Source organism: Pezoporus occidentalis, unplaced genomic scaffold (genome assembly GCF_034315485.1).
Source record: "Pezoporus occidentalis ecotype Australia unplaced genomic scaffold, CSIRO_AGI_Poc_V1 ctg16, whole genome shotgun sequence".
NCBI lineage: Eukaryota > Metazoa > Chordata > Aves > Psittaciformes > Psittacidae > Pezoporus > Pezoporus occidentalis.
Window position 1 is genome coordinate 4,971,304 of NW_026913425.1, and position 26,090 is coordinate 4,997,393.

General features: G+C 40.3%; 2 protein-coding genes across 3 annotated transcripts in view; one reads left to right on the plus strand and one right to left on the minus strand.

The window, feature by feature from the left end:
• Window positions 1-1,959: 1,959 nt before the first annotated feature.
• Window positions 1,960-20,502, minus strand: HMGCR (3-hydroxy-3-methylglutaryl-CoA reductase). Of its 2 annotated transcripts, none has more exons than XM_062612392.1 (20): window positions 20,343-20,502; window positions 16,750-16,945; window positions 16,246-16,357; window positions 15,634-15,721; window positions 15,456-15,540; window positions 14,647-14,752; window positions 13,330-13,436; window positions 12,792-12,908; window positions 11,972-12,123; window positions 10,896-11,143; window positions 10,588-10,760; window positions 10,035-10,229; window positions 8,692-8,850; window positions 8,396-8,553; window positions 7,242-7,347; window positions 6,107-6,277; window positions 4,775-4,915; window positions 4,503-4,661; window positions 4,035-4,189; window positions 1,960-3,887 (listed from the first exon to the last, which is right to left on the minus strand). In XM_062612392.1, the coding sequence occupies exons 1-20, from the start codon at window positions 20,468-20,470 to the stop codon at window positions 3,833-3,835; spliced, it is 2,811 nt and encodes a 936-aa protein (XP_062468376.1). In that variant the 5' UTR covers window positions 20,471-20,502; the 3' UTR covers window positions 1,960-3,832. The 2 variants fall into 2 exon arrangements, with proteins under 2 accessions (XP_062468376.1, XP_062468377.1); XM_062612393.1 differs by lacking the exon at window positions 20,343-20,502 and adding an exon at window positions 19,843-19,866.
• Window positions 20,503-22,241: 1,739 nt separating this feature from the next.
• Window positions 22,242-26,090, plus strand: part of ANKRD31 (ankyrin repeat domain 31) — a 66,042-nt gene continuing 62,193 nt past the window's right edge. Inside the window, exons 1-3 of the mRNA XM_062612397.1 lie at window positions 22,242-22,574; window positions 23,403-23,458; window positions 25,233-25,312. Of these exons, the coding sequence (XP_062468381.1) occupies window positions 22,381-22,574; window positions 23,403-23,458; window positions 25,233-25,312 (330 nt within the window). The 5' untranslated portion in view covers window positions 22,242-22,380. The remainder of the gene's footprint in view (window positions 22,575-23,402; window positions 23,459-25,232; window positions 25,313-26,090) is intronic.

Consider the following 26,090-nt stretch of genomic DNA (forward strand, 5'->3'; position numbering starts at 1 on the left):
GTAGCCTCTTCTGCAGTGGTCAGGAGGTGGTGCTCCCTCCAGCTTTTCATCTTCTTCTGATTCATGTGATGATGACTCCTGATCAGATGCTGTCCCAGGTAGTAAGTGCATTGCCATTGCTTCTTCATCTTGCTTCTTCATCTTTCTTGTCTTTTTTTTTTGCTTTTCCCCTTGCGTACAGGGGCAACCGATATTGGCATGAGTTGGTCCTCTGGTTTAGCTGCAGTGATTATCACTGTGGTTGGAGTGGCTGCAGTATCTGTTGTTGGGGTTTGGATAGCTGCTGTACTTGTCCCTGGGGTTTGTGAAGCTGATATGCTTGGAGCTGGAGTAGCTGCATTATCTGTTGTAGTCAGAGTTTGAGTAACTTCTGTACTTGTCACTAGGGTTGGTGTATCTGCTGTATTTGGAGTTGGTGTAGGTGCTGCATTTGGAGTTAGAGCAGCTGCATTCACACAGGGGAGGGAAGACAGGAGAAGGAACTCCTTGTTCTCGGCTGCCTTTTCGTGGACTGGGAAGCTAAAGGAATGTCTCCTTCACAGGCTGACCACTCGAGGAGGGGGAAAATGATGTGCAATTGCTAAACACCTCTATAAAGAACTGTCATGGTTTAAACCCAGCCAGTAACTCAGAACCATGCAGCCGCTCGCTCACTCCCCCCACTTCCTCCTTCCACTCCCGGAGGGATGGGCAGGAGAATCAAAGGAATGTAACTCCCACGGGTTGAGATAAGAACAGTCCAGTAACTAAGGTATAACACAAACCACTGCTGCTGCCATCAATAATAATAATGATAAGGGAAATAACAAGGGAAGAGAATACAACTGCTCACCACCCACCGATACCCAGCCTGACCCCAGCAGTGATCTAGCCCTTCCAGGTAACTGCCCCCAGTTTATATACTGGTGTCAGTCGGCAGGTGGTGAGCAGTTGTATTCTCTTCCCTTGCGAGTGACCAGGGCTGGGTGAAAAAAGGTTGCAACATCACCCACTTGTTTTGAGGGTGAAGCAAGGTCTTTACACAGTGACTGCCTTGTTGGAAAACCACTTGTCTGAGGTTGTGGACTGATGATGATGGAGCCTATGGCTCTGAGCACTCTAAGCAGTAGGAGCTCTCACTCCACCCCAGAAATGTAGCTGGAAGAAGTGGGAGGATGTACCCTCTACCACAGCTTTTCTCAAAGCTGTGTGCACTGTACCCTGGGCACATCCATGCCAAGGATGAAACTGTCCCAGCAGTGCTGTGCATACACTTGAACGCTCCCCACTGACTGGGCCTGGTGCTGCAGGGAGAAATCAAAGCAAGGAACAGCTGTGTAGTTAAGAGACAGCTGCAGCACTTCTGACCCCCACAGCGCTGAAATGTTCATGTCAGACACACAGCAGGAGCAGGACTGCTGTGTAGCAGCGGTAAAGTAAATTCAGGACCCATGTGGAAAGGAGGTGATCCAGGCAAAAAGAAGCAAGCTAGTAACCAGAGTCAAAGACACTATTTTTACTGTCTTTTCCTAGGGTTTTAAAATACTTGGAAAACAGAATGAATTGTAATAATACCACATTTAAGGCGCAGCAGCTCTAGGAACTTCAATCCAGAGAGCTAGTTTGGTTCTGCCAATGGTGCAAAACAAACTGCACAAAACTGTTCCTGTACCGAAGCATTCTTGTCACTCAAACTTTGCAGCAATGCCCAAATATGTCACTGTCATTCACACAGGGAAAGAAGAACACTTCAGTTCCCTAAACTTTCCAACACATCTGAAATGGTAACCTCTGCTTCTGGCATAAAACATGTAGCATCAAGGAGACAGTATGTAGGTTGCAGCGTATATCTGATGATACACAGACTCGCAGCCACCACCAACATCAACCTTAGGAGCTGAACACTTGCATTTCATGTTGTCTATCTGGATATGTCACTAAGTAATGAAGTAAACTTAAAATATCACAGTTAAGCCAACATGTTTTCCATTGTTTTACTGGAACTGAAAAAGTAGTTCTGTACCAAAATGTACACAATTTAGTAATAATACAAAATGTTAATTCTGCAAGACAGAATGTCATTTAAATCCACCAAACTGAACACTGAACCACCATTTATTGCCAGGACCGTGTTATTTTAAATAAGGTCACTGAATGAACATAGGAACAAAGTAGTTCCAACTTTTCTTAAAATGGTAGCTATTAGCAACAATACTGCAGGAAGATAAGCATTTGTGATATTTGATATTTACATGCTATTGTAACACATCTAGCATGTAGTATGTCTCCATGCTTGCACATTCACTTTATGAGCTCATTACAATGGTATGAATCTGCAGATGTACTACAAAACTAATAATGATTTATACCAAATTTGCACATTAGAAGCGCACATCTGCTAGTCACCCCTGCAGGAATGCCACTGCATTCCAGCAAGAAACCCAGTCCAATCCACCAACCTGTCCCAAAAAAAGCAAACAAAAAACCCCAAACCAAATAAAAAACACCCCATCATCAAGCATATTAACAATTTCCTTCTTGTGATTAACTAGGCAGGGTGATACATTTAGCAATATTCCCAAAACTGAATCAAACCAGAATAAACTTGTGGTTTCTGTATTACATTAAGAACACCTGAGACTGCTTCACTGGTCCAAGTACAGTACTTTAATACAAAAACTGCTTGATGCATTAACATAAAATTTCATTGAATTCCCTTAATTAGTACTCTCCATTGAGAAAAGGGTAAGATTTCTTCTTAAAATAAATACTCCCCGCTCAGAAAGGAAGTTTAAAAGGAATTAAAATACAAAATCCCCTAATGTTAAGAGGACAGTGTGATTTTCTGGCTTCATTTCATCTCAGCTGAAACAGTGGATACACACCTGTTCCTGGGGAATAAGTGTCAAACACTTAAAAATAATAATTAGGAGCATACACACACACACTAAAGGTACCTTGAGAGGCTTCCTTTAAAAGAAATGTAAACATCTGTTCGTGACTCCTGTTATTTGAATGCACACCTATCAAAAGGAGTTTGAGAAACTGCATTTGCTTCAACACCCGCCTGACACTTAACGGTTTCTGGAGTTACCAGTTTCAAAATCGCTTTCTTCTGTCTGCACAAAATAACAAAACAGTTGGATACACTGTTTTTCCCTACTTCAGTACCAATTATATTTAACAGTTCAGAACTTTATAGGTCACAAGTTTTCCATAGAGTAATAACCTAAACTGTGGATTTGAAACATTGAATGCTGCTTAGCTGAAGCAGCAGCAAATTCAGTACTATGTATATGGGGGTTTCTACAAAAACGACAATTCAATAAAAATCTCGTAGCCTAAAACCTTTTACATGTGAACAAAACTGGGATTTTATGGGAATTGATCGGGCTTGCCATCACTTTAAAAACCATGCTTTTCTAACCAGAACATAAGGATGGCAACAACGTGCACATCCAAGCCAAGTGTAGACCAAACTATGTATTTTAATGTACAAAGTACATTATATCACTTTTTGGTAGTCACCAGGCGCCTACAAATCAAAATAATCTCAGCCAGTAAAAACAAAAGACTGCCCCTTTAGAAAATGATGTGTAAGATCAAGAATTCCAAAGCCACGCTCAAGACATCTGACAGGACTTCCTTTATGAAGTCATCTCTAACCACTGAAGAAAGTCAAAGGCGTAAGTAGTGTCACCCAAGTCCGGTGATCTCTCACTTCATCTTACACAGACATTATTATGTTAAAGGTGATTTGCATTTTAAACTTCACAGATTTTGGTTGGTTTTTTATCCCCATACATCTGGTCAGTTGCTAGAGCAACTCTTCATTTCAAAGCTTTTTTAGTATTCAAGCTGCCTTCTTAGTGCAGGTTCCTTGAAGATCTTGTAGATTTATTTTTGACCTAATAAAAACAGTAAGATAATTACATTAGATAGTTTAAATGCTCCACTGCTATTGCATGTTTCTATTATTCACTTAATTATTACTGAATCTTGTGTACTTGGAAGAAGGGAAAGCCAGCAAAACCAAGAATTTCTCTGTTTCTTACCTGTTGTGGATCATGTGGCTCCTGACAAGGTGCCCAGCTGCAAGAGCTGCCATCAGTGATAACTCCCCTGCCATCACTGTGGCACAAACAATTTTAGCAAGCTGACGGGCATTTTCACCAGGGTTATCTTGGCTTGCACCTTGAACACCTAACATCTGGGGAGAAAAATATGCAATATTATGCTATGAAATCTAAGATCAACTTAAGCTAAATTTAGTACTGAAGTCTTTGCAAATCCTCTCATCAGCTAGCTTTAAATAACTTTAATATTAAATATCTTAAGCTTTAGAAACTCAATACATGAAAACAGTTCATTAGATAATTCTAAAATTTTAATGTCAAATCCTCCAAGTTTCAAGATAATTAATAATAATGTTCTCCCACAACATTACTCGGACACAATGTACGCAACATGAAAGTGATATTTGACTGAAATAGCTAAGTTGCTTTAAACTTTCCAATTTATACCTGCAAACAGGCTTGCTGTGGGAGCAAGTTCGTGCCTCCGCCAACAGTTCCTATTTCAATAGAAGGCATTGTGCAGCTGATGTACAGGTCGTCGTTGGTGGAACCAGTTCTCTCCATCAGAGTGATGCAATTAGAGCTGCCCACATTCTGCGCAGCATCCTTCAGATCAGGAAGGAGAAGCAAAACAAAACCAAAACACTCAGTTAACTAAGCATTTGGATAAGATTTACTACGAAAGAAAACCTAAGTTAATCGGAGTAAAATAAACCTACCTGACCACAGGCAATGTAGATAGCTGTCACAATGTTTGCTGCATGTGCATTGTAGCCACCTATGCTACCAGCCATCGCAGAACCCACCAAATTCTTGTTGATATTGACTTCAACTATATCATCTGTAGTTGTCTTCAATACCTAGACAAAGTGGTACATTTTTACTACACCATTCCTTAGGCAGGAGTAGAATGCATTATTTACAATTAGTAAGCCCTTGCCCCTTGTTTACTTCCATATGGAATTCAACTCAGTCCTTGTCCTAGATACCTGCTTTTAGTTTTGCTCACAAGGAGTTCTTTCAAATGCAGACTGCATTGTCCAAGTAACAATGGAAAGGGCAGTTCAAAAGGTCTGGACTTGCACAGGCCTTTAAAAGCTCATACACTCTAGGAATACTGTGTCCACCTCTGTACTCAGCATTTACAAATTACAGAACTGAAAAAAGTCTAGAGATAAGTATGTTCAGAGACACATTGGAACAGTTTTTTCACTCATTCTTCAGCAGCAACAAGGAGGTAGCTCTTACACCAGATGTAGCTGCAGTGTGGAATCGTTTACATAGTTTTCAAAAAGGAACTGGACAAATTACTGGGGAAAACAAACAATAAACTAAATCCATCAAATCTGAAACCACAAATTCAGAAAATCTCGAACAAGTTGATGGAATACTATTCTGACTACAGTGCAGTAAATTCTTCCATGGCTATTGTCCCTCTTGACCAGGTAACAAGCAATGGATTTGATCTGATGCACACAGCCAGTAACCTGAGCTCAAGTGGAAGTGAATCTAAGATTGTGCTTATGATGCAGGACAAGTTTTCCAGAGGCTAGAAATGGCACTGCTTATAGAGATTACCCTTCGTCATCCAAGACACTAAGGCAGCTTTGGAATTATGTGAAGCACCTGATTATCTGTTTTCATTGCAGTAGAGACATATAAACCTTAATGAGAATGCCAGGTTTGTGTGGGAGACAACAGTGAAATGATCGAAAACATGGGGTTTAATAACAGGCAAAGCCCTCTGTATAAAGATCTGACAAACTGGCAATTTTTTTCAAAAGTAAGAAGTTAAAATCCTAATGCATTCAACTTTATCATTATGTATATGCATGTTATATATATGCACCCTATGTCAGAAGGGACAATGAAAGAAAAACACTTATTGTCTCAGGGAAAAAGGTTTATTTACAGCAGTACCTGAAAATACATGTAGGAATCATTCTCACCTGGAAAACAACTTAAAGTTAATATTTATGATCCAGGGCAGGTACCAGTTTTGTAAAATGTACACATTTTTATTAAAGAAGTAAAAGAAAGCGAACACTTACTTCTCTAACAACCTTGGCTGGAATGACTGCTTCACAGACAACAGACTTCCCTCTTCCTTCTATCCAGTTTATAGCAGCAGGTTTTTTGTCCGTACAATAGTTACCACTAATAGCTATGACTTGGAGATCAGGAAACTCTTCATTCAACCTTACCAGTGCCTTTTCAGTACCCTGTTAAAAGAGAAACAGATAAAAGGCAACAATATCATTACAGTTGTGAAATTAGCTACTCAAGGACAGTGGGGCAGCAAGATTAGATTAAGTCTAATCAAAACATCAGTTACAGTTGGAGAAATGAACATAGTTTCAGGAAGGAACCTGGACCCAGAGAAGAAAAATCCAATTATCACTATCTTTTTTCTAACTACTTTTGGAATTATATAGGGAATAACTGTTTTTCTCCGTGCATATGGACTCTCTGGATGCATTCTAGGTGCATGGTAATGTGTTTACCATGCTGAAGATATAACATGAACTAAGACAAAGACTATGGGCATGAAACAAATGCATTTTGCATGTAGTGGAAAGAGCTTCTCTAAACTAGAAAATCAGAAAGAAGGTCTGCTATATTTGGTACCTGTGTATGATCAGATTCATTTATTACATAATTGAAGTTCTGACAGACTTAAATTTAATATAGAATAGGCAAAGAGTATCAATCTCAAGCAGCACAAAGCATCCCAACAATCTATGGGTCATGTCTCAAGTTCTTCCACATTTGCATAAAAACAAATAAAAAAACCCCTAGAGGACATCTCTCCACTGCCATTCACCAGATACCTAAACCTTTATTTACAAGGAAGTGATAAACACATCACTTAGCAGCAACAGATTAATTACTGTGGGATACAATCTTTGCCCCAAAGCAACAGAGCAACCAGCTTCATTTATGAAGAATACTTTCTCCAAATAATAATAAAAAAACATAAAATATGAAGTTACTTTTTCATCATTCTCATCCTATTCTTGTTTATACTTGATAAGGTTGAACACTTCTACTATTTTGTAGCACTGCAAACAGTGCTGTCTTATCTTTCTGTCTTCACACGCCAAGTAGTCACAGATTGGTAGGCTACAGCTTATTTATTCTTGAAAGGCACATTTACTAAAGAGACTTCAGGGGACTGGTCCTTACTTTTGAAATCATATTCATTCCCATTGCATCCCCTGTTCCAGACTGAAAACGGATATAAAGGTTACGACCAGCCAAACTGATGAGAAGTTTTTGTAGGCGGGCAAACCTGCAAGAAAATTTAAGTATTACTTACAGTCCTCAAGGGAAAAGATTAAATTAGTTTTAAGTGGCAAAATGACAGTAAATCATTGCAGACAGCACTGCTAACAACACTGTGTTCCTCCTCCCTCATAGAGGCACAGGAAAAAGCCTTCAGCTACCATGCTCACAATCCTCTCAAATAAATATTTTAAAAATATTCACTGCAAAAGTGTTTGCTTCCTTTTTATGTTTTCTATCCCTGGACTTCATGAAATAGAATATCCTCAAGTGCTGATGTAAAGTTAATTCATTTCCATTCCTTAAAACATCTGACTACCAGGTATAAACTAAAAATGAGGCCTTAGGAAATTCTTGTGTCAGTTTTACAGCAAGGCAAAATGCATGCTATCTTCAACTACAGTACAAGCTCCACAGGTGAAACAAAAACCGGGAAATATTGCATTTATTAACAGCATGACTTGATTCTGGCCAAAATACGCATATGAACTTGGCTGACACTTGTAACATTCATAGGAAGGAAATCTGATAAGGAAATCTCTCTATGAGCATGTAATCATAAATCTCAGAAAAAAATGTAGGGCTTCAAACAGACTTGTTCTTAATACTGATTTACATTTTTTTGCATTTCAGTTCTAGCATTAGTTTATCCTGTATTCTCTGGAACCTCACAAATTAATTCTTAACATTAATAATACCATCTGAAAGGCTTTGAATTACTTTTTGCATAGTACTACTAGAAATTCAAAAAAGCTTTTAAGTGCTTAAATGAAATAAATAATTTATTTTGTGATGCAAATGACTGTTGCCAAGATACAGTTGTTTACCACTTATCATTGGAAAAACCTTGGTCCATACCCAGACTGACTTTTATTCTCACAGACTCACATTACATGGGATAGCCAAAATAAAGATCTAATTTCCTGCATTGCAGTATGCCAAAAAACAAACCAACAAACCAAAACAAAAAAAACAAAAAAAACCACCCAAAAAACAGTTAGGAGCCACAGAAGTCTTGTGTCAGGAAAAAACTCTGGAATAGCTATTGTACTTGCCTACTTGTGCTGTCAAAAGCTTCCTTCATTATTTTAAAGCCTTCAGGGCTTTCAAGCCAGACTTTCACTTCTGCAGCCTGGCAAGCACTGGGTAGCCTTACAACAGGTCCTCGAGTCATCCCATCTGCCAGAATGCGGCTACGTGCTCCTCCACCAAGCTAAAAATCAAAGCAGAAGGGAAACAGAGATTACTGACAGTGAATTTCAGTTTTTAGGAAGCCAGAAACATGCCTTATTATCACCCCAAATATGTTTTATAATACATGAAGTTTTCAAGCTAGTCAAGCTATACTTACACATATTGCTCTGCATCCTCTGTTAGTGCTTGCTACAAGACAACCTTCTGTTGTTGCCATTGGCACCTGAAACTCTTTGTTATCCAGAAACAGTGGTCCTGCTACGCCTACAGGAATAGGCATATATCCAATCACATTTTCACAGCAAGCTCCCATTACCTTACAAAAAGAATACAAAAGGTATCACTAAGGTTTCACTACAGTCATATGGCACAGCACATTACATGCAATGCCTGTGGTATCTTAGCAAAAACCCACAACCCTATCCATAAAGCAACCAATTCCCACCTCAAAAAACGAATAGTACAGCTATCAACAGCTAATACTGTTCAAGTCTAGTATTTCACGGATGTATTGAAATTTATTAAGTCTTAAACACAATTAAAAAGACTCTCATACTGTTAAATGAATTTTAAATAAACTTCCATTTTAACTTGAGCCCCAGGCAGTTTTACCATTAGCTGAACTCAGGCTCAGTACTAGTGGAATTCTGCATTTCTGAGATAAGGCAGCTGCACACTTCAGTCAGATATATTTTGAGTAAGCTTCTGAGTGAGGAAACCTCACCCACCACCTCCCCTGGCTTAAAAAAGATGTAGAACAGTAAAAGGTAGTGTCTTACATATGCCTTTTTTATCTTCTGTATCAGTTTTCACCAAGCTCATTTTTTAACTTATGTACACAGAATCATAGAATAGTTAGGGTTGGAAAGGACCTTAAGATCATCAAGTTTCAACCCCCCTGCCATGGGCAGAGACACCTCACACTAGACCATGTCATCCAAGGCTCTGTCCAACCTGGCCTTGAACATCCCCAGCGATGGAGCATACACAACTTTCCTGGGCAACCCATTCCAGTGCCTCACCACCCTCACAGTAAAGAACTTCTTCCTTAAATCCAATCTAAACTTCCCCTGTTTAAGTTTTAACCCGTTACCCCTTGTCCTATCACTACAGTCCCTAATGAAGAGTCCCTCCCCAGCATCCCTATAGGCCCCCTTCAGATCCTGGAAGGCTGCTATGAGGTCTCCACACAGCCTTCTCTTCTCCAGGCTGAATAGCCCCAACTTTCTCAGCCTGTCTTCATACAGGAGATGCTCCAGTCCCCTGATCATCCTCGTGGCCCTCCTCTGGACTTGTTCCAACAGTTCCATGTCCTTTTTATGTTGAGGACACCAGAACTGCACACAATACTTCAAGTGAGGTCTCACAAGAGCAGAGTAGAGGGGCAGGATCACCTCCTTTGACCTGCTGGTCATGCTCCTTTTGATGCAGCCAAGCATCTATCTCCTCTATTTGGAAAATGGTTTTAGAGTGAATTTTGCTTTTCTGCTTTTTACTTACCAAAGAATAATTATAATTCCTATATGGAAGATACTGCAAAGATGAAGGTTCGGGGAGTTTCTTAGATAACATCTGTCTGCGAATGGACACACCTCGCTCTTGAGTTTCCATCAGGGTTTCCAGTTTGTATGCAGGAATATGCTTAGCATTCACTAAACTGATGACCTCAGCATCAGTAAGGAATTTTGCTCCTTTCTGGAAACATGAAGGGGGAAAGAAAGAACAGTTTCTCTTGGTGAAAATCCTTTTAGGTATTTCCAAATGAAAACTAGTAACAAGTTTACTTTGACATTATCAGAGTACACCTAAAAGAACCAACTGCCAATATCAGGTTTTACAGTAGGCCAGGATATCATCAAGAACTTTTTACTCTGTCACCCACTTGCACATGTAAGTGATGAAGCTTCAATGACTTGGTATGTCATGAATGATGAAGCTGCTCTCTGAACTACCCTGTCCTGACTGACTGGAGAATTGGCTTACAAAAGCATTTTGTACTGTTGTAATACCTCACCCGAGTTATTAAAAACCCACAACCTTTATTTTTCCATACCTCTGCATTTCCAAGTATACTAACACATTCCTCAATAGAACGAGGTTCTTTTGGTAACTGAATTTCTTCCTCTTTTCCATGAGGACATGAAGATGTTTCCACAGGATTGCAACTGCCAACTACAAATGTAGCCTTAGTTGATGACTCTGCTAATACAGGTTTTATGACTTCAGCTGCAAAAAGACAAAATGAACTTTGGTTCACAAAATTCTTAAGTTTTGCTTCCAAATACAACACATAAACACAGATTTCAGTATTTGTTACAAATACTCAGGAATAGGTTCAGACTTTAAAATGCTAAAAATTACCATTTCCGTCTTTGGGAACTAAAGCTTCTTCTAATGTGTTAGATTTCTGATTGTTTTTCAGAAGTCTGGATTGTTGCTTCCTGCAACAATTCTCCGGGACCTTTTTCTGGACCATCACTGGAGATGTTATGGGATTCTTCAGTGAGAGTGTGGATTCAGTCTCTGCTTGCTCAAAGAAGATGTATTTGACGGCAAGGAGCAGGGCTAATCCAAGAGTGATTACTTGTTCAATATTCATACTGGCCATTCTGAAACAGACAAAAAGTACAAAGACAAACAAAAAGTAAATACATGATACATACAATTTGTAGTTTATAAACAGCATTCTGACATCCCTTTGGTTTAGAAAGGGCAAGAGTTTCATCATAATTTATACTGTTACAGAAATCCCAGTAAAAAGGCATCTTCTACCAGGACATTCAAATATGCTAGGTTAGGGTAGACAAATCATTCTGTGCATCATTAACAACCTCAGAATTTTAAGATGTCTTTAAACAGTTACTCTTAGCTAAAAAGCAATCCCAATAACAGAAAGGACTGTAAGATATTCATTAACAGCCTTTCTCCCAGTGACAGAGTTTCAATCATCATCCTCTACCAAGAATGACTACTTATGATCCAAGCTGAACTGCTATGAGGCCAGACAATTCTGAACTTCCAGAAGTAAGATGGAACCACCACTGCCACTAACTTCAGCTGAGCTGAAGGAAAAGCAATGTGACACAGCTTCTGTGCTTTTTCCACTTGTGTGGAAAAGCTCCACATAAATAATCACCCTAGTGCAGTCACAAAATTTATTTTCCAGGGTGCTCTGAAAGGTGTCAGGGCTAGTGGGAAAAGGTAGCATTTTGATGCATACAGGACAACTGGCTCCTGATCATTCCTTGATTACTTCCAGAAGATTGGACAAACAACATAATATTGAAATATTTCTTATAAAATGTCACCTATGGTTCCAAGAAATCCTGGATCTTAGTTTACAAGTGTAAAGTACTTGTAAAGCAAGTTTACAAAGCTTAGCAGCTGGAGAACACAGCTTAATGAAGGAAACACACCTCTTCTGCGAAGTCACCTACCGAGAAAGGTAGAACTGCCATAATGAAACATTAGGTTCAATTCTCTTTGGTGCATTCTCATCCAATTCCACTGAATTTTCTACAGTACTGTTTTGAGCAGCTGGTTCTGCTATCCAACGACTGTGGGCATGAACAAGAACCAAACCCAGCGACTGTTGTAAAAACATAGAACAAGTATTAATTTTTCAAGACTAACTAGGTATCTGACACACTAAGATTAAACATTCTCTGTTTTTGTTCAGTTGGTTTTGTGGGAGGGTTTTTTGTGTGTTTTGCATTCCTCAAAAGTCTAAAGCTAAAGGCTGTTTTCCCACACCTCTCATCTAACACCCATTTTGACCTATCACAGTAACACTCAGCTTTGAACCTGTCCCTCCATATCCTTTCAGTTGCTCAATAAGCAAGGGAAGCTGAGGGTACTGCAGGGGTAAGAATCACAGAATCTTTAGGGTTGGAGGAACCTCTGGAGATCATCTAGTCCAACCCCTCTGCCAAGGCAGGGGCACCTACAGCAGGTTACACAGGAATGTATCCAGGAATGTCTCCAGAGTGGGAAACTCCACAACTCCTCCAGGCAGCCTGTTTTAGTGCTCTGCCACCCTCAGTGTAATAAGGAGGGAATTAGTACACATGGAATGTGTACACAGAGATGGCATATGCAGGAAGACTTTAGGTGTACATACAGGGGGTGCTATTAAATTACCATGGTAAACTAGACTAATGGGATGCAGAATACAAATCTACAGAAAGCAAAAGCTTGATTCATTGCACTAAGACACCTTACTGACTGTATAACCAGAGGTGAAAAAGAGCCACAAACCATAATCATTTTGACTCTCTGTGTTACAGGATTTGGTTTATTTTCTTCTTCTTCCAGAACACGAGCAAAATGGCTAAGCTGCCATATAGGACGCCCTTCACGACTCTCTCTCGAAAGCTGCAAAAATAACAAAATTTAAAATAGGTCATATTTAGTACATACTAGAAGAACGAGCAAGCAAGCTTTGACACTGTTTTTATTTGATCACTAACAAATTATAAACAAGGAGTTAACCTACAGTCTACTGTTTAGCCTATGTTAGGCTGCAAACTGTGAAAAAACCCTGCACAACCAATACTTTACGATATAATTAATTTACTTGCTTTATGTCAAAACTCAGCACTGAGTGTGCCTCATTTACAGTGGCACTAACAAGTTACCGTTATCATCTGGGCCACCATAACTCTCTTTGGGCATTCCCTCTGTTTGCTTTGAAAAGTTAAACATGCTGGTGTGTGATTCCATGGAGAAATGTAAAGCCTACAGGAAGCACAAGGTCTGAATGTTAAGCTCGATCTTGTCTTGACACTGGTCCTACCTCTAATACCAAGGACACACAAGCTGGAAAGAAGGTCATGAAGACAAAGTAGTTGGCAAGGACAGACATACAGCCAAAGCAGCACATAATTTCAAGTTGTCGTACACCTACATAAAAAAAAAAAAAAAAGACATTTCTTACATTTGTATATGCAACAAGCTTTCTGTATACTCCAAGAAGTGTTGCAGAAGTACGAAAGAAACCATAAAACTGACACTGCAAATTACAGGGTGAGCTATTTAGACTAATGAAAAACGAGCACAATAAGCCCTAGCCATTGTGCATTAGCTTATTCTAAGCACAGTATGTATTTACAGTACAGTATTTACAGAAAACTTTTGAAGTCTAAGTACATACAAATAATTACAGTTCAAGATTTTAAAGCTTCACATTGAAAGCTTGAAACTCCTCACTTACCTAAGCAAAGAACAGTTAGCTGTCATTAAGTACTGAAATCCCTTCTGAAGGTAGTAAGAAACACTTTATATCTCACCTACTCTTCAATGAAAAGTGTGGTATTCAGAAAAGTCAGCCATGTCACACACACATTATAGAACTTCCTTAGTGAAGATGAAAGAGCTAACAGTATAATTAAAAAAGAAACAACTATACACTACACCAAAGTAAGGGTTTTTTTTCCTAGATGTAAACAGGGCAACAGGTCCAAACCAGTTTGAAAAGCAAGTGCACTGAAAGATGCCTTTAAGGTATGCGAGACAGCTTAAACATCAACCTTACCTTCAAGAAAAATCCCCAAGCAGGAGACAAAAAACAAAATTGCAAACAACAACCTTCTTTAGCCATAACTATGGCACTTTGATTGATTTTACAAAGAAATCAGTTATTTACACTTGCAAATCCTTCATTTATTACATTTAACTGTTCTCTTTTTAAGGAAATTCAACTGCTACTGCACACAGAACTCATGGAAGATCAGAAGATTGGAAGGGAAAAAAAACAACACCCAACCACTTAAAAGATTGGTTATTTAGTTTTGCTTGGTGTAATTTTTAGAAATGCTCCATTTCTGCAAAAATACGAAATAGGTGTACATGTGCTGGAAGTGTAACTCATTTTTAAGAATGCCCAAGAGAAAATGTTAGCAGGTCTTTTAAGAAGTCCATTCCTATGGTTATCTGTATTTCAAACTTCTCTTCAGCATATTATCCATAAGTGCACGAAACTAGTAATATAGGCTAACCAGGAAGGCAAAAAAATAGATTAAGTCGCTCCACCCTGGTGGGTAACAACTATCATTTGAAACTCTCAATATCCCAAGGCCTTTCAAGATTTAGACTGAAAGATTGTATCGCTCACCTGACATAGTACCAACACCGATCACAAGACACTCCACAAGTGCATCCAGTGTAAACGTAGGGCCTAAAATTGCCATTCCACGTGAAATATTTTCTCTAACTTCGTCCTAAAAGGAAAAATTTCTGTACGTTAATATAAAGACAGAAATCAAATTAAGGGAGTACATATAACATGATTAGTACCCGATTAGTAAATTGAGTAGTAGCATGGTGATTAAGTCCTTACAAAACATATATTGCAAATGAACTACTACGAGACCATATATTCTTTAATTGCTTTAGTTCCCATAAGTTTGACAGTCTTTATTTACATAAAATGATTTAATTTTTATTAATTTCTCCACCACTGGTTCACCACTGTTCTAAGCTCCTAAAACACTAATGGGCACAGACTTTAATTACAGGACTTCTACACCTTAAGATATAAAATAAAAGCCACTTGTGTCATGGCATGTCAAAAGTTCTTGCAACCACTGCTGCCTATGGCTGTATACCCTAACTTTTATTATTCCATTATTTAACTCTCTAGACTTAGATGACAGAAAGAAGACGTAAAAGACATTAAGCCTTTCCAATAGGGGCAGAGGTATTTCCTCCAGAAGCCAAGCATGGCAAACTCTAGGTGGTCTGTTGCAGCAATTTCATTGGTGGAATCATAGAATGGTTTGCATCTAGTTCCACCCCCTCCCCTGCAATAGGATTATGTACCTATTTGAACATTAAATTCAAGAGCTCCATTGCAAAATAAAAAACCCCAAATCCAGAAAAACACAGCCAAACAACCGGAAAAAAAAAACAACCCCCCCTAACCTGTGAGTTGGAACTGAGCGCAAATTTGGCTAATGCACTTGCTCTTGACAGATCAATCAGAAGCAGGAAGAAGGGTAAAGCTTCACTGAAAAAAGAGAGGCATATGTTAAAATTCAAGGTCTATTGCAGAGGAACAAAAATTCAAGCAAGAAATCAGGAAAAACAATTCATTACTTACTTCAGACCTGTCAGCTCTTTATCCAAGAAGTGAATTACCACTGTACTAAAAACAAAACTTGAGAATATTGTGAAGAGGCCAGCAATACCTTAAAAAAAAAAAAAAAGAAGAGAATTTAAAGATTTTGTTTTATATATGAGGAAAATACAAAATCTATACCTTTAGATTAGTCCTGAAGCAAACAAATGATAATTCTCATCTCTCAGACTGCAGTAATAGCAGGTAAGATACAAACTGAAGTGGGTGCTATTTTTATGCAGACATTTAAATCTAAAATCTGTAATGTATTCAAAGTAAGACTCTAAGAAAAAAAAAAAAACACAATCCTTCTCATTCATTATCAGCAAAACTGAAAACTGGCTTATAAACAGCTCTATATTTTTAAGTGTTTCACACAATAACTATTTCAAGAATTACATTCCCATTGTTCATATACCTACACAAAATCCTTTAAAAAATTGCACTTTGATACATGCCAAAAATTCTGCTATCAAGCAAGTAACTGAAATAACCCCCTGTGTACGTAAGTATTTGAACTTGAATATCTGTTACCAGTTTACACTCAAACCCAATTAAAATGCATACAGCAAACACAAAATTCACATACAGTACCCAAAATATATTTCGATCCAAGCTGCCTTAGGTTCTGGAACTGGAAATATATATAAAGGATTGCTATACAGCGTGTGATTGTCAGGATGATGATGTCACTGCTCAGAACATCCTGTTTGAAATACAAAGCAATTTTGTTAGCTCATAAAGTAGTAACTTCTTAAGTTTCAGTAATAAAAAAAGTCCATTGTGAACCTGCACTAAAAAGGAAGTTTCACTGCTGGTATCATTGCTTGTCAGTCTTAAAAAATTAAAATATTGCAAACAATATAAACTCCTTGCTCACTAGATACTGTGCAACTGAAAATCAGATTTAATGAAAACCACCTGTAACACATCACTGCTTGCATACAGCTTTAATATCCATAACAGGAAAAGGCGGCAATAAAGAAATTTCTGCATAGCTACGTTCCTCCTAATATATCACTATCTGATGTTGTTCTACTGAAAACCCTGGATCTACTGATTGACAGTAAGTATTATAACATGAATTTAAATCTTTACTTCTTCAAGTTTCGGGCACTCATAATTCCAGCCACAGATCTTATCATTCCCAGTGAACATCTTCATGGACATCATACAGATGGTGAGAGTCACGGTCCCCACAATGACTTCCCACGGATGGGAGGCCACGAAAAGCCCATGCATTCGGAAGAGTCTGGACAACATTTTCAAGAGCCTCTTTCTACCCTTAGCAAACCTGCAACAAAAGAGTATTTCATATAAGCAAGTATAGGATTCATGGAAAAAATAGAGATCTAAAAATTTCTGAAAGTCATCTCTCAGAAGAGCCAAACCAAAACCAAACTGAAATGAAACTTCCCCCCCCGCCAAATACCTGCAAAACCAGTTTATTAACAGATAAGTAAGAATCTCTGGCTTTCAACCTTTCATGTAAAATACATTTATATATAAACCTCTGAAATATAAGATGATCTGCTCTTGCCTTCTCAATACCTTTTTTTTTTTAATGCACATCTACCTTGTTTCTTCAAGGTCTTGCTAATATGTCTCCACCACATACATCTCTGTCATACAGTTTTGATTCACTTTGGCTCAAACTTCTTGTTTTTACCACCTACATAAGCACTTACTAAATTCTGTAACTTTTTTCTACTCACTCTTCCTACCAAAAATACTAACTTCATTTTAACTATATAAAATTACCAACTAACCATTGTTGGTAATGCTTGACTTCAACAGCACGAATTGTAATTTTATCACTGTCTTCTGTATTTTCTGCTCAATACTCTGCAGTGATTCAAGTTAATCACATTCAAAATGGTTCCTTCTTCACCTCAAGCCCAAGTCCTTCTCACATTCAGTATTTTGTGACACTGCTCTTTTACCCATAACTAATTCCCAGGTTACTGCTCCATTTCATCATCCCCTTTCAACAGGTAACAAATATCCAACAGAAATCCTCACACCTCTTTCACATAACTGAGAACGTGGATGGTACAACCTTCAGTTACAAAACCTGCATCCTGGTCAATTTGCTCTGTGATGTGCCTTTAGACAAGTTCATCAAGAATGTTTCCTTATGGCTTTTAACACGGGAACAAAATGCCAAAAAATTCTCTCAAATACATTAGTACTGGGACTTACCACACACTATCAACATCTTATAAAACTCGTGTGATGAAAAATTACGTAACTATATGATAAAGTTCAGAAGATGCTTAAATAGTAGCCTGGCTAGCAGAGACAATCTGTAATTCACTATTTACATGTACAAACCTAGCACTGATTTCCAACTAGATTTCCATACAGGATTGAGGGCTCTACACACTGACATTTCAAAGTCGATTGAAAACCTCATCATGTTGCCTTAAAAGTAACAATCCCTCCATCAGGCTTCTGGGAATGGAGTCTTCTATTAATTTTATTTTTTTTTTTCCTTGGACATCAAAAACGAAGCTGTCGTTCAATGGAGAAAATAACAGAGAGGGCAAATTTATCTGCTTAGTGTTTCTGAAGATACCAGAATCATACTGGTTTCCTACTGAAGCCAATCTCAATCATGGGAGCACTAACAATACCAGTCTATTTCTCTCTACCCTTCACAGTGAAGACATAGCAGGACTTTTTGGCTCATGGAACCATTCACCAAGGACTGCTTTCATTGTAAATAGACTTCTTCCTGACAGAAAGCTTTTATTAAAAAACAAATACAGCATAACCACTCCTTTCAAAGTCAACATCGTAATTTGTTTTTCCCTGTGTAATATAATCTATGTATGGTTTTGTAAATTTATGTTCTTGCAAAGCTATTCCAAAGGGGCACTGTCGATTTTCTTCAGCAGAACACAAGGTATCTTTTAATTAGGAAAACTAAAATAAGACATAGCGAGAGGAATATATCTTAGTACCACAGATTCTGAAGCAAGGCCAAGAATAAGAAAGGCATAGCAATGGCCTATGAAAATACAAATACTTCTGAATAGCACACTGTTTCAGAACAAATAAAATTAGTACGGACTACATGACTATATAACATAGTGTCCTACTAGTCCTAAAGCTACAACTCTTAAATTCTAACAGCTGGAATTACTACCTTGTCAATGAACAAGTTCTTAGTAGAGCTACAACGATTTTAAAGTATTTCTTCAGCTATTATTTTCCACATTTGTAAGCAAAACCAGTAAGTGTGAAATGGCTTTGCATAAATCAATTAGGAAAAGCTGCATTAATTTGATTATGAAAATAATTATTCATAATAACTATCACTAGACAACCTTTTATCATTAACTGCTGCTACAAAATATGGGATGCCTCACTGCTGATCTTGGGGTTTAGTAACTCTCAACCTAGAAAAGATTCTTTAAAGCCTTCGTGTTTATTTAACCCGCCTGAAGTGCACGGGGCTTTTTGCTATGCAGTTACCATTCTAGAAAATATCAATCAAGATTTCATACACTGATCCTGCATTACTGAGTGCTGCAAAATGATCAGCTTATATTTCTAATTCTGTTTAAAATTATTTCTATAGTTACAATGACTCATAGCTTGACATTAGCAAGACAATGTTAAATATAAATTAATATTTAACATTAATATAATTTTATTAAATTTCAAATGGTGATTCAAAGTATGCTTCAAAAATCCCTATCCACTGGGGGGGGGGGGGGGGGGGGGGGGGGAACGACACGGACGGAGGGGGACGGACACGTAACTAGGTATCTTTAAGGTCCTTTCGAATGCAAATAATGCTATGATTCCACAATTTCCTATTTGCCTTTGTTTTCAAGCAAAAATTTCCAGACTATAATGCAAAGCAATCCATTCTGGAAATCGAGACAAAACAGAAGCAAAAAATAACTGCAACTTCTTTAAAAGGTACAAAACCGTAATTTGCAAACTAGACTGGTTGTATGTTTACATGAATAATTTACATAATTTATCTGCCACGTAACTGAATGAAATACCTTCGGTCTGACACACAGTTCTCACTAACCTCAGAGCAATCATCTGCAACACCATCTATTAGATCAGCACAAATCTCCCACCTCTCGCTGGCTGATGCAGCAATAGCTACGGCGTTATAAAGGTAGCGAGTGGCAAAAACAGCTGAGCGAAAGCCTGCGCAGAGCTCACCTGCACAGCACATGACACCCCACAGACGCAGAGGCTTTTTTTCAGTGAGGGCCATCACCCTCCCGCACGCCCCCCACCAGCCCCGTGCCAAAGCACAGCTGTGCACTGTGACCGAGGCTCGGTCTGCACGGAAAACGACGGTTTTTTTCCCTGCAGCCGCGGAGGCTCCGCGCAACAGCAACGCTGCGAAAGCCGGTGCCGCGGAAAGCCTTCCGGGGCCCACGCCGCGGGGCCGCACCCTCCGGCGTCAAGGAGGCACCGCAACAGCGGTTCTGGCCTCCCTCGCTCGCCACCCGGCGCTGTGACGCTGGATGGCCGCCGCTCCGGTGCGGCACCGGTGACGGCAGCGCCCTGCCCCGCGGTTATCCACACGGCTGATCCCCGAGTGGCCGCCCGGAGCCGCGGCCCGTCCCTAGACCACGAGGACCCCTGCCGCTGCCCCGCACCGCTCCTGACTAAACGTGGCCCTCCTGCCACCCCTGCCGCTGCTCGCTGCTCACCGCCCTGGCGCCAGCGCCGCACCACCGTACCCAGCAACGCTCCCCACGCTTCCGCCGCGCCGCGGACTGAGCCTGCTGCTCCTCCCCGAGCAAGGACACCCGGGGCGCGGCACGCCAGCCGCCGCCATCGCCCGATCGAGCAGCCAATGGCGTGCGCCCGGCACGCCCAGCCCGTGCCGCGTCACTCCCTGCGTCGCCGGGGCAACATCCAGGCGAACGCCGCACAGCTCCAGACTCGATCAGGAGTGGGGAACACGCCATCTCGCCACGGGCTGCCCGCCAATGGGCCGCCGCGCTGGTCGCTCTGTGAGTCCTGATTGGGCGGCAGGAGGCGACTCGTTTACATATGGCGATCGACCGACGGCCTTGGCCCAACCCACCCTTCCCGCGGTGCCGCCCGTGGGAGCCCGGCGCGCTGGGCGGCGGTGCCGTCCCGCTTGTGGGGAGCGGCGGTGCCCGGCATTCAGAGGAAGGCTCCATCTGTGCCCGCTGGTCGCTGGCTGCCCAAGGGGCAATACCGGGTTTGGCTCACGAAATACAGAAGGCCCCCCCTTACTCTCTTAGGGCACCTAGTTAGGTGTAACGCGCCCTCGGTAACAGCAATACGTGGCTCCCATTCCGCCCGTCCTCTTTGTGCTGCTGCGTCTGAGCTTGCAGGTTAATGTGTTCAAATACAACCCAAAATACAAGCCACAACGATTTTGCTGTGGGTGATATACAGCCCAGAGTCTACAAACCCACTTCTTACACGAGCTGTTTCATTTGGAAGTATTTTTGGTAGCTCCAGCATTAATGGGATACTCAAAAAATCTCACTTGCCAATGGAAAGGTTTCCTGGGAACTCCACCCAAAGTAGCTGCTGTCAGCTCAGTCTTTCAATGCGTAAATACACTTTTCATTCTCATCTTCGGTGTGACACTTACAAATCCTACTAACTTCCCAGTGTCCATTGTCCCTGCCAGTTTCTCTCTTAACACTCATGTTCTCTTGAGTACCTCACCTGTATTACCTGAAAAGAGTGAAGTATGGCCAGTGAGATTTCTGGAGTCATTTGATAATATGCACAGCAATTGCTATAATGGCATGTAGATACGGGTAACTCCAAGCAAAACAGCAACTTGTACACACCTGCAATAATTACGAGCAATTGATACAAAGCTTAAATATCCTTCAGCATCTTGTTCTGTGTCCCCCACTTTTCCCATAGCAGTAGGTGATGAATATGATTTGGCAAATACCAAAAGGCCAATTTTATCATCAAGTTCACCAGGAGCAGCAGTCACGATGATGATTTGAAATTTGCATGATGAAAACACATTTTCTACCACCAAGCTTTTATGCCTGCAGCTCTTGCAGTGGCCTGTCCACAGCTGGGCTCCACACGGGTCCTGGGCACAGCTGCAGAAGGCAGAGCTGGGGCAGAATCTGTCTGCTTGAGGATAAACATTGCTGTGGGTAACAGGTGATTGCTGGGTTATGTATAAGAACGCTACTGCGAATACTGTGACAGTACTGGCAGGATGTAATTTGGTTCTCTCAGATACGTTCCTACACTTAAAGCACCAAATCACAGCATCAGCTAGGTTGGAAAAGACCTTTTAAGGCCTTCAAGCTCAACCACTGACCACTCACGCTGCTCAGGGCAGCAGATTAAGTTAGCTGCTTAAAATGTGGCCATGGAAGTACAAAAATTAGGAAAAGAGAGAAATTTTCGATGACACGTGTATGAGAATGTTGAGCACTTTGTGGCTTTGCTGAAAAGATGTGTACAACAGGCCCTGGATCAGCGGCCCAGTGCTAGCAAGGAGGTGCAAACCCCGCGAAAGGGCCGCCCCAAGCAGGCCAAGGCTGGTCCTGCTGAAGGAGACTCAGATCATCTCTCAGCAGGGAGACCTGCTTTTATCTCCCGCCGCCAGCCCCTCTGGTCCTGCCCGCGCAGTAGGCAGCGCTGGTCGCGGCCAGGCTCTCCCCTCCAGCTCTGCCTCTCCCAGCCCGCTCTCGGCTAGTCTGATGCAACGCGGGGCTAAGGCTGCACAAGATGGAGGCCGCCTCCTGCGCTGAGGGGAGCAGCGCGGCACGCAGGGGCCAGAGACGGCAGCCAGGGAGAGCAGCAGGAAGCGGAGCAGGCATGAGCGGCGGCGGCGGTGAGGACAGCAGCAGCGACGAGACCATCGTGGAGGCTTCCGTGCCGGAAAGCGATGTGGATGAAGAGGAGCTCCTCTGGAGGAGGAGGTAACGCGGTCTTGCTCTGCACCGCAAGTACCTGTGAGAGCGAGACGGCAGGTGTGGCGGCGGGCTGAGGGTCCGCTCCCGCGCAGCCATGAGGAGAAGCGGACTGCTGACCTCCGGCTCCCCCGCGCCGCGCTTCACCCTGGCAAGGAACAGCCAGACACTTGAACCCTCCCTCCCGAGCCTCACGGGAGGCTCTTCTCGAATATTTAATACATTTTGTTTAGTTTTGGTTTTGGTTTGGTTTTTTCCCTCTGTTTTTTTATGCCCCTAGTCACCGTAGTTCTCACCTCTGCAAATGGCCCTGTGCATTTTCCACAACACACCTTGTGGGCTTCCGAGTTTGTAACCTCCAGACCTCCCAGGTAACAGTTAGCAGACATGAAATGTATCAGAACCCAACTCAGAGAAAATAAAAAACACATTACTGAATATGTTTGCTACTGATGTTAACTTCTCCACAACTTTAACTTGATGCTATTTTCATGACATTCTCTCTTATATCGTCTTAAGACATGGCAGAGTTGAAGTTACCAAGTGGTTGCACTTTGTGCTGTCCTCGCAACCCAGTATTGCTTGGAAATCCGTAAACTGGTGATGCGCCTCCCTACCGCAGGTTTTCTGTGCAGAGTATCAGGTGTATCTTCACAGTCTGAGGGTTCTTTACTGTTGGTGTTAGCTTGAGAGGTGCACTCAGCCAATATGCTGTTAGCAGTGTCCCCAGGGGAGGCCAAGATGATGCCCTTGGTTGCCTCAACTCTCCTTGGAGTTTATAGGAGTGAAAAGCAGAGCATGCAACTGTTTAATGGCATTTTATTTTATTTTGCAAAGGTTGCCTTTTCTTAGTGAGGATGTGCATTTAAGAGCAGAAACAAGATTTCATAAAGGTAAGACAGGTTCTTTCAGCCTGTGTTGTTTTTTCCAATGAATTGCTGCTGTGAGTGTTGCCCAAGTCTGTGTTACTTCAACATAGGCGTTACATGGAGTTCATTTTCATGAACTGTATGTGCTCCCTAATTATATTCATGGATTTAACTCTCGTTCTAGAAGAACGTTCAGCACATTTTCAATATATGAAAAAAAAGGCGTGCTCTTAATTTCTCCATTTTTTGTAGGTACTAGTAACTGAGAATATCTGGCTTGAGAAGTGTTTGAACTATGTGTAGGGATATCCTTTTTATTTGGGTATGTGTATTGTGTTTGAGCAGAATAAAATAAATGGAATCTAAACACATAGAAGGTTTATAAATGGAATCTATACATACAATACTTGTAGTTACTATACATATAATAGTTGTCGTTACTATAGTTGCACATAGTAATTTTTTTAAAAAGCTTTAATATTGTTAATATATCCATTCTTTTTAACACAAATTTGGGTAGGAATATTTAAGTGCATTATTTTAAGCGTATTATTAATTTTAACATGAATATGTGCACACTAATTTAAAGTCTTAAAATTCTCCCTAGTAACTCCCTTAGAGCAGGTTGCATAAGCAATCATGTTGCAATTACATAATAGTTTTATGGGTACCTCCTCAGCATTTTCATGTAATCCATTTGACTTGGATCCTGTACATTTTATTGCAGCAATACAGAGACTACCCATTCTGTAAGTGGCGCAAGGTGTACTTAGTATTCCCCCAGATTTCTTTTTTTGGGTTGTCTTTTTGTCAGGTTGAAGACCTGGGCAGGCTATTGTTTTTTTTAATCAGCCTGCTCTGAGTTAATATAAGTCTTACATAAAGCCCATTGAAATCCACAGAAACTTTTCACATCAATGTGATTTCCTGATGATGAACCTTTCGTAGTTGCTCAGTAGTTTTGTCTGAGGAAAGACGCATCATCCCATTTTGAATTTGTCTGTGGTTATTCACTGGAATTAAAACCTTGCAATATTCAACACGCATGGTTTAAGGCATGTTTATTTGACTCAGTGTTCAGGTTTTAGACTGGGGATTTGTCTGAGGGCTGGGTGGGGTTTTTTGGTCTCTGTAAATGTAATAGATTATGATATTTTTAGCATTCTGCCTGTGGCAATTTACATTCAGTAAATTGGAATTGATATTCATTACTCATATATTTGTGCATACTCCTATAGTAGCAATTGGGTGATGAGACACATAACAAAGATTAATTTTCTGTATATTTTGTTAATGTCAGTAATTTTAGTTTGGAAACCTAGGGGTTTTCTTTTTTTTTTCATTTCCATAGAGAAGTTCTTCCTTTGCGTAGTCATTAAAGTATTCCATAGAGGACTACAAATATTTCTTAGTCAAGTGGATCAGGCAGCTCACCAAAATTACAGTTTTTAGTTTAAAAAAAAAAATTTAGGAAAGGTACACACTCCAATACACACTCAGGGAGGGTGCCAGAACACTAACTGAAATAAATTCCTCCCCAGCTGGTTTTATTAATTTCTGACCTCTCCTATATTGTAGTTTTAAAATCTACTTAATCCACTTAAGTCCATTGCATATCAGAAGCTTTGATGCTTATACCTCAGTTACTGGATTATGTAGAAATTTGTGGAGTTATGGAATGTTATATAGGAATTAAGGCAATCAAAACTTCCTTTAAGTATAATCCCTTCACCACATATGGCACAGTCTCATTCCTACAATTACTGTAATTTTCTTGTTTGTTTGTTTGTTTTCCTAGGAATTGCTTCTCCAGAAATCTGTTTTATACCGAAATTTTGTGATCACATGTATAGTCAGAAGCAACAACAGATAAATCCAGTAAGCATAGAAATTGTGTGTACCCTGCTACACATACATAGCTAATAATTGTTAATAAACTCACTGGGGCTCACATTCTTTATGTGCAAAGGAACCTGGTGGTTTGCAGCTGAAATGAATTTTACGTCATGACAGTTGTCACATGTGTAGCACATTCTCTCCAGGAATGTATCAGGGTCTCTTCCCTGGTATTTCATGAGGGTGTATGTGAGGAACAAGACCATGACAAAGATAAGCTGTGGAGGACAGAGTTTTTAATATGTTCCCTTCAGAAGCTGAAGGACAACTATCTGGGTTAACCATACGAGAATACACCCTTCAGTTACTCATTATGAGATTAGCTGTGATCCATTGATTGGACAATTGTTTCTTTAAAAAAGATAATAATGTCAAATGCAGAATAGAATGCTTGCATAATGGTGGGCTAATTATTCTACTCTATGGATAATTTTGCATTCCTTATTATGCTAATTAGCCTGCCTTTCAATATGTTTGCCACATTTGGTATCTAATTAATAAACTGTTGTTCAGTTGAGCAATCAGTTTGCCATCTGCATAGGACACACTCATGAAACAATTAGAAACAAACAGGTTTCTACTCTGTAACTGAAATTATTTTAAAACCTGTAACTGTTAGACTGTCTTTAGTGTTGTGGATTCACCAGTCCAAAGACCACTGTGTATCCAGTATGAGAAGAGTTTTTAGAAGAACTAAACTGCTTTCTAGAGAATAGAAACTACATTGAATAAAGACACTCCTACTGAAGTAAATGTTTTT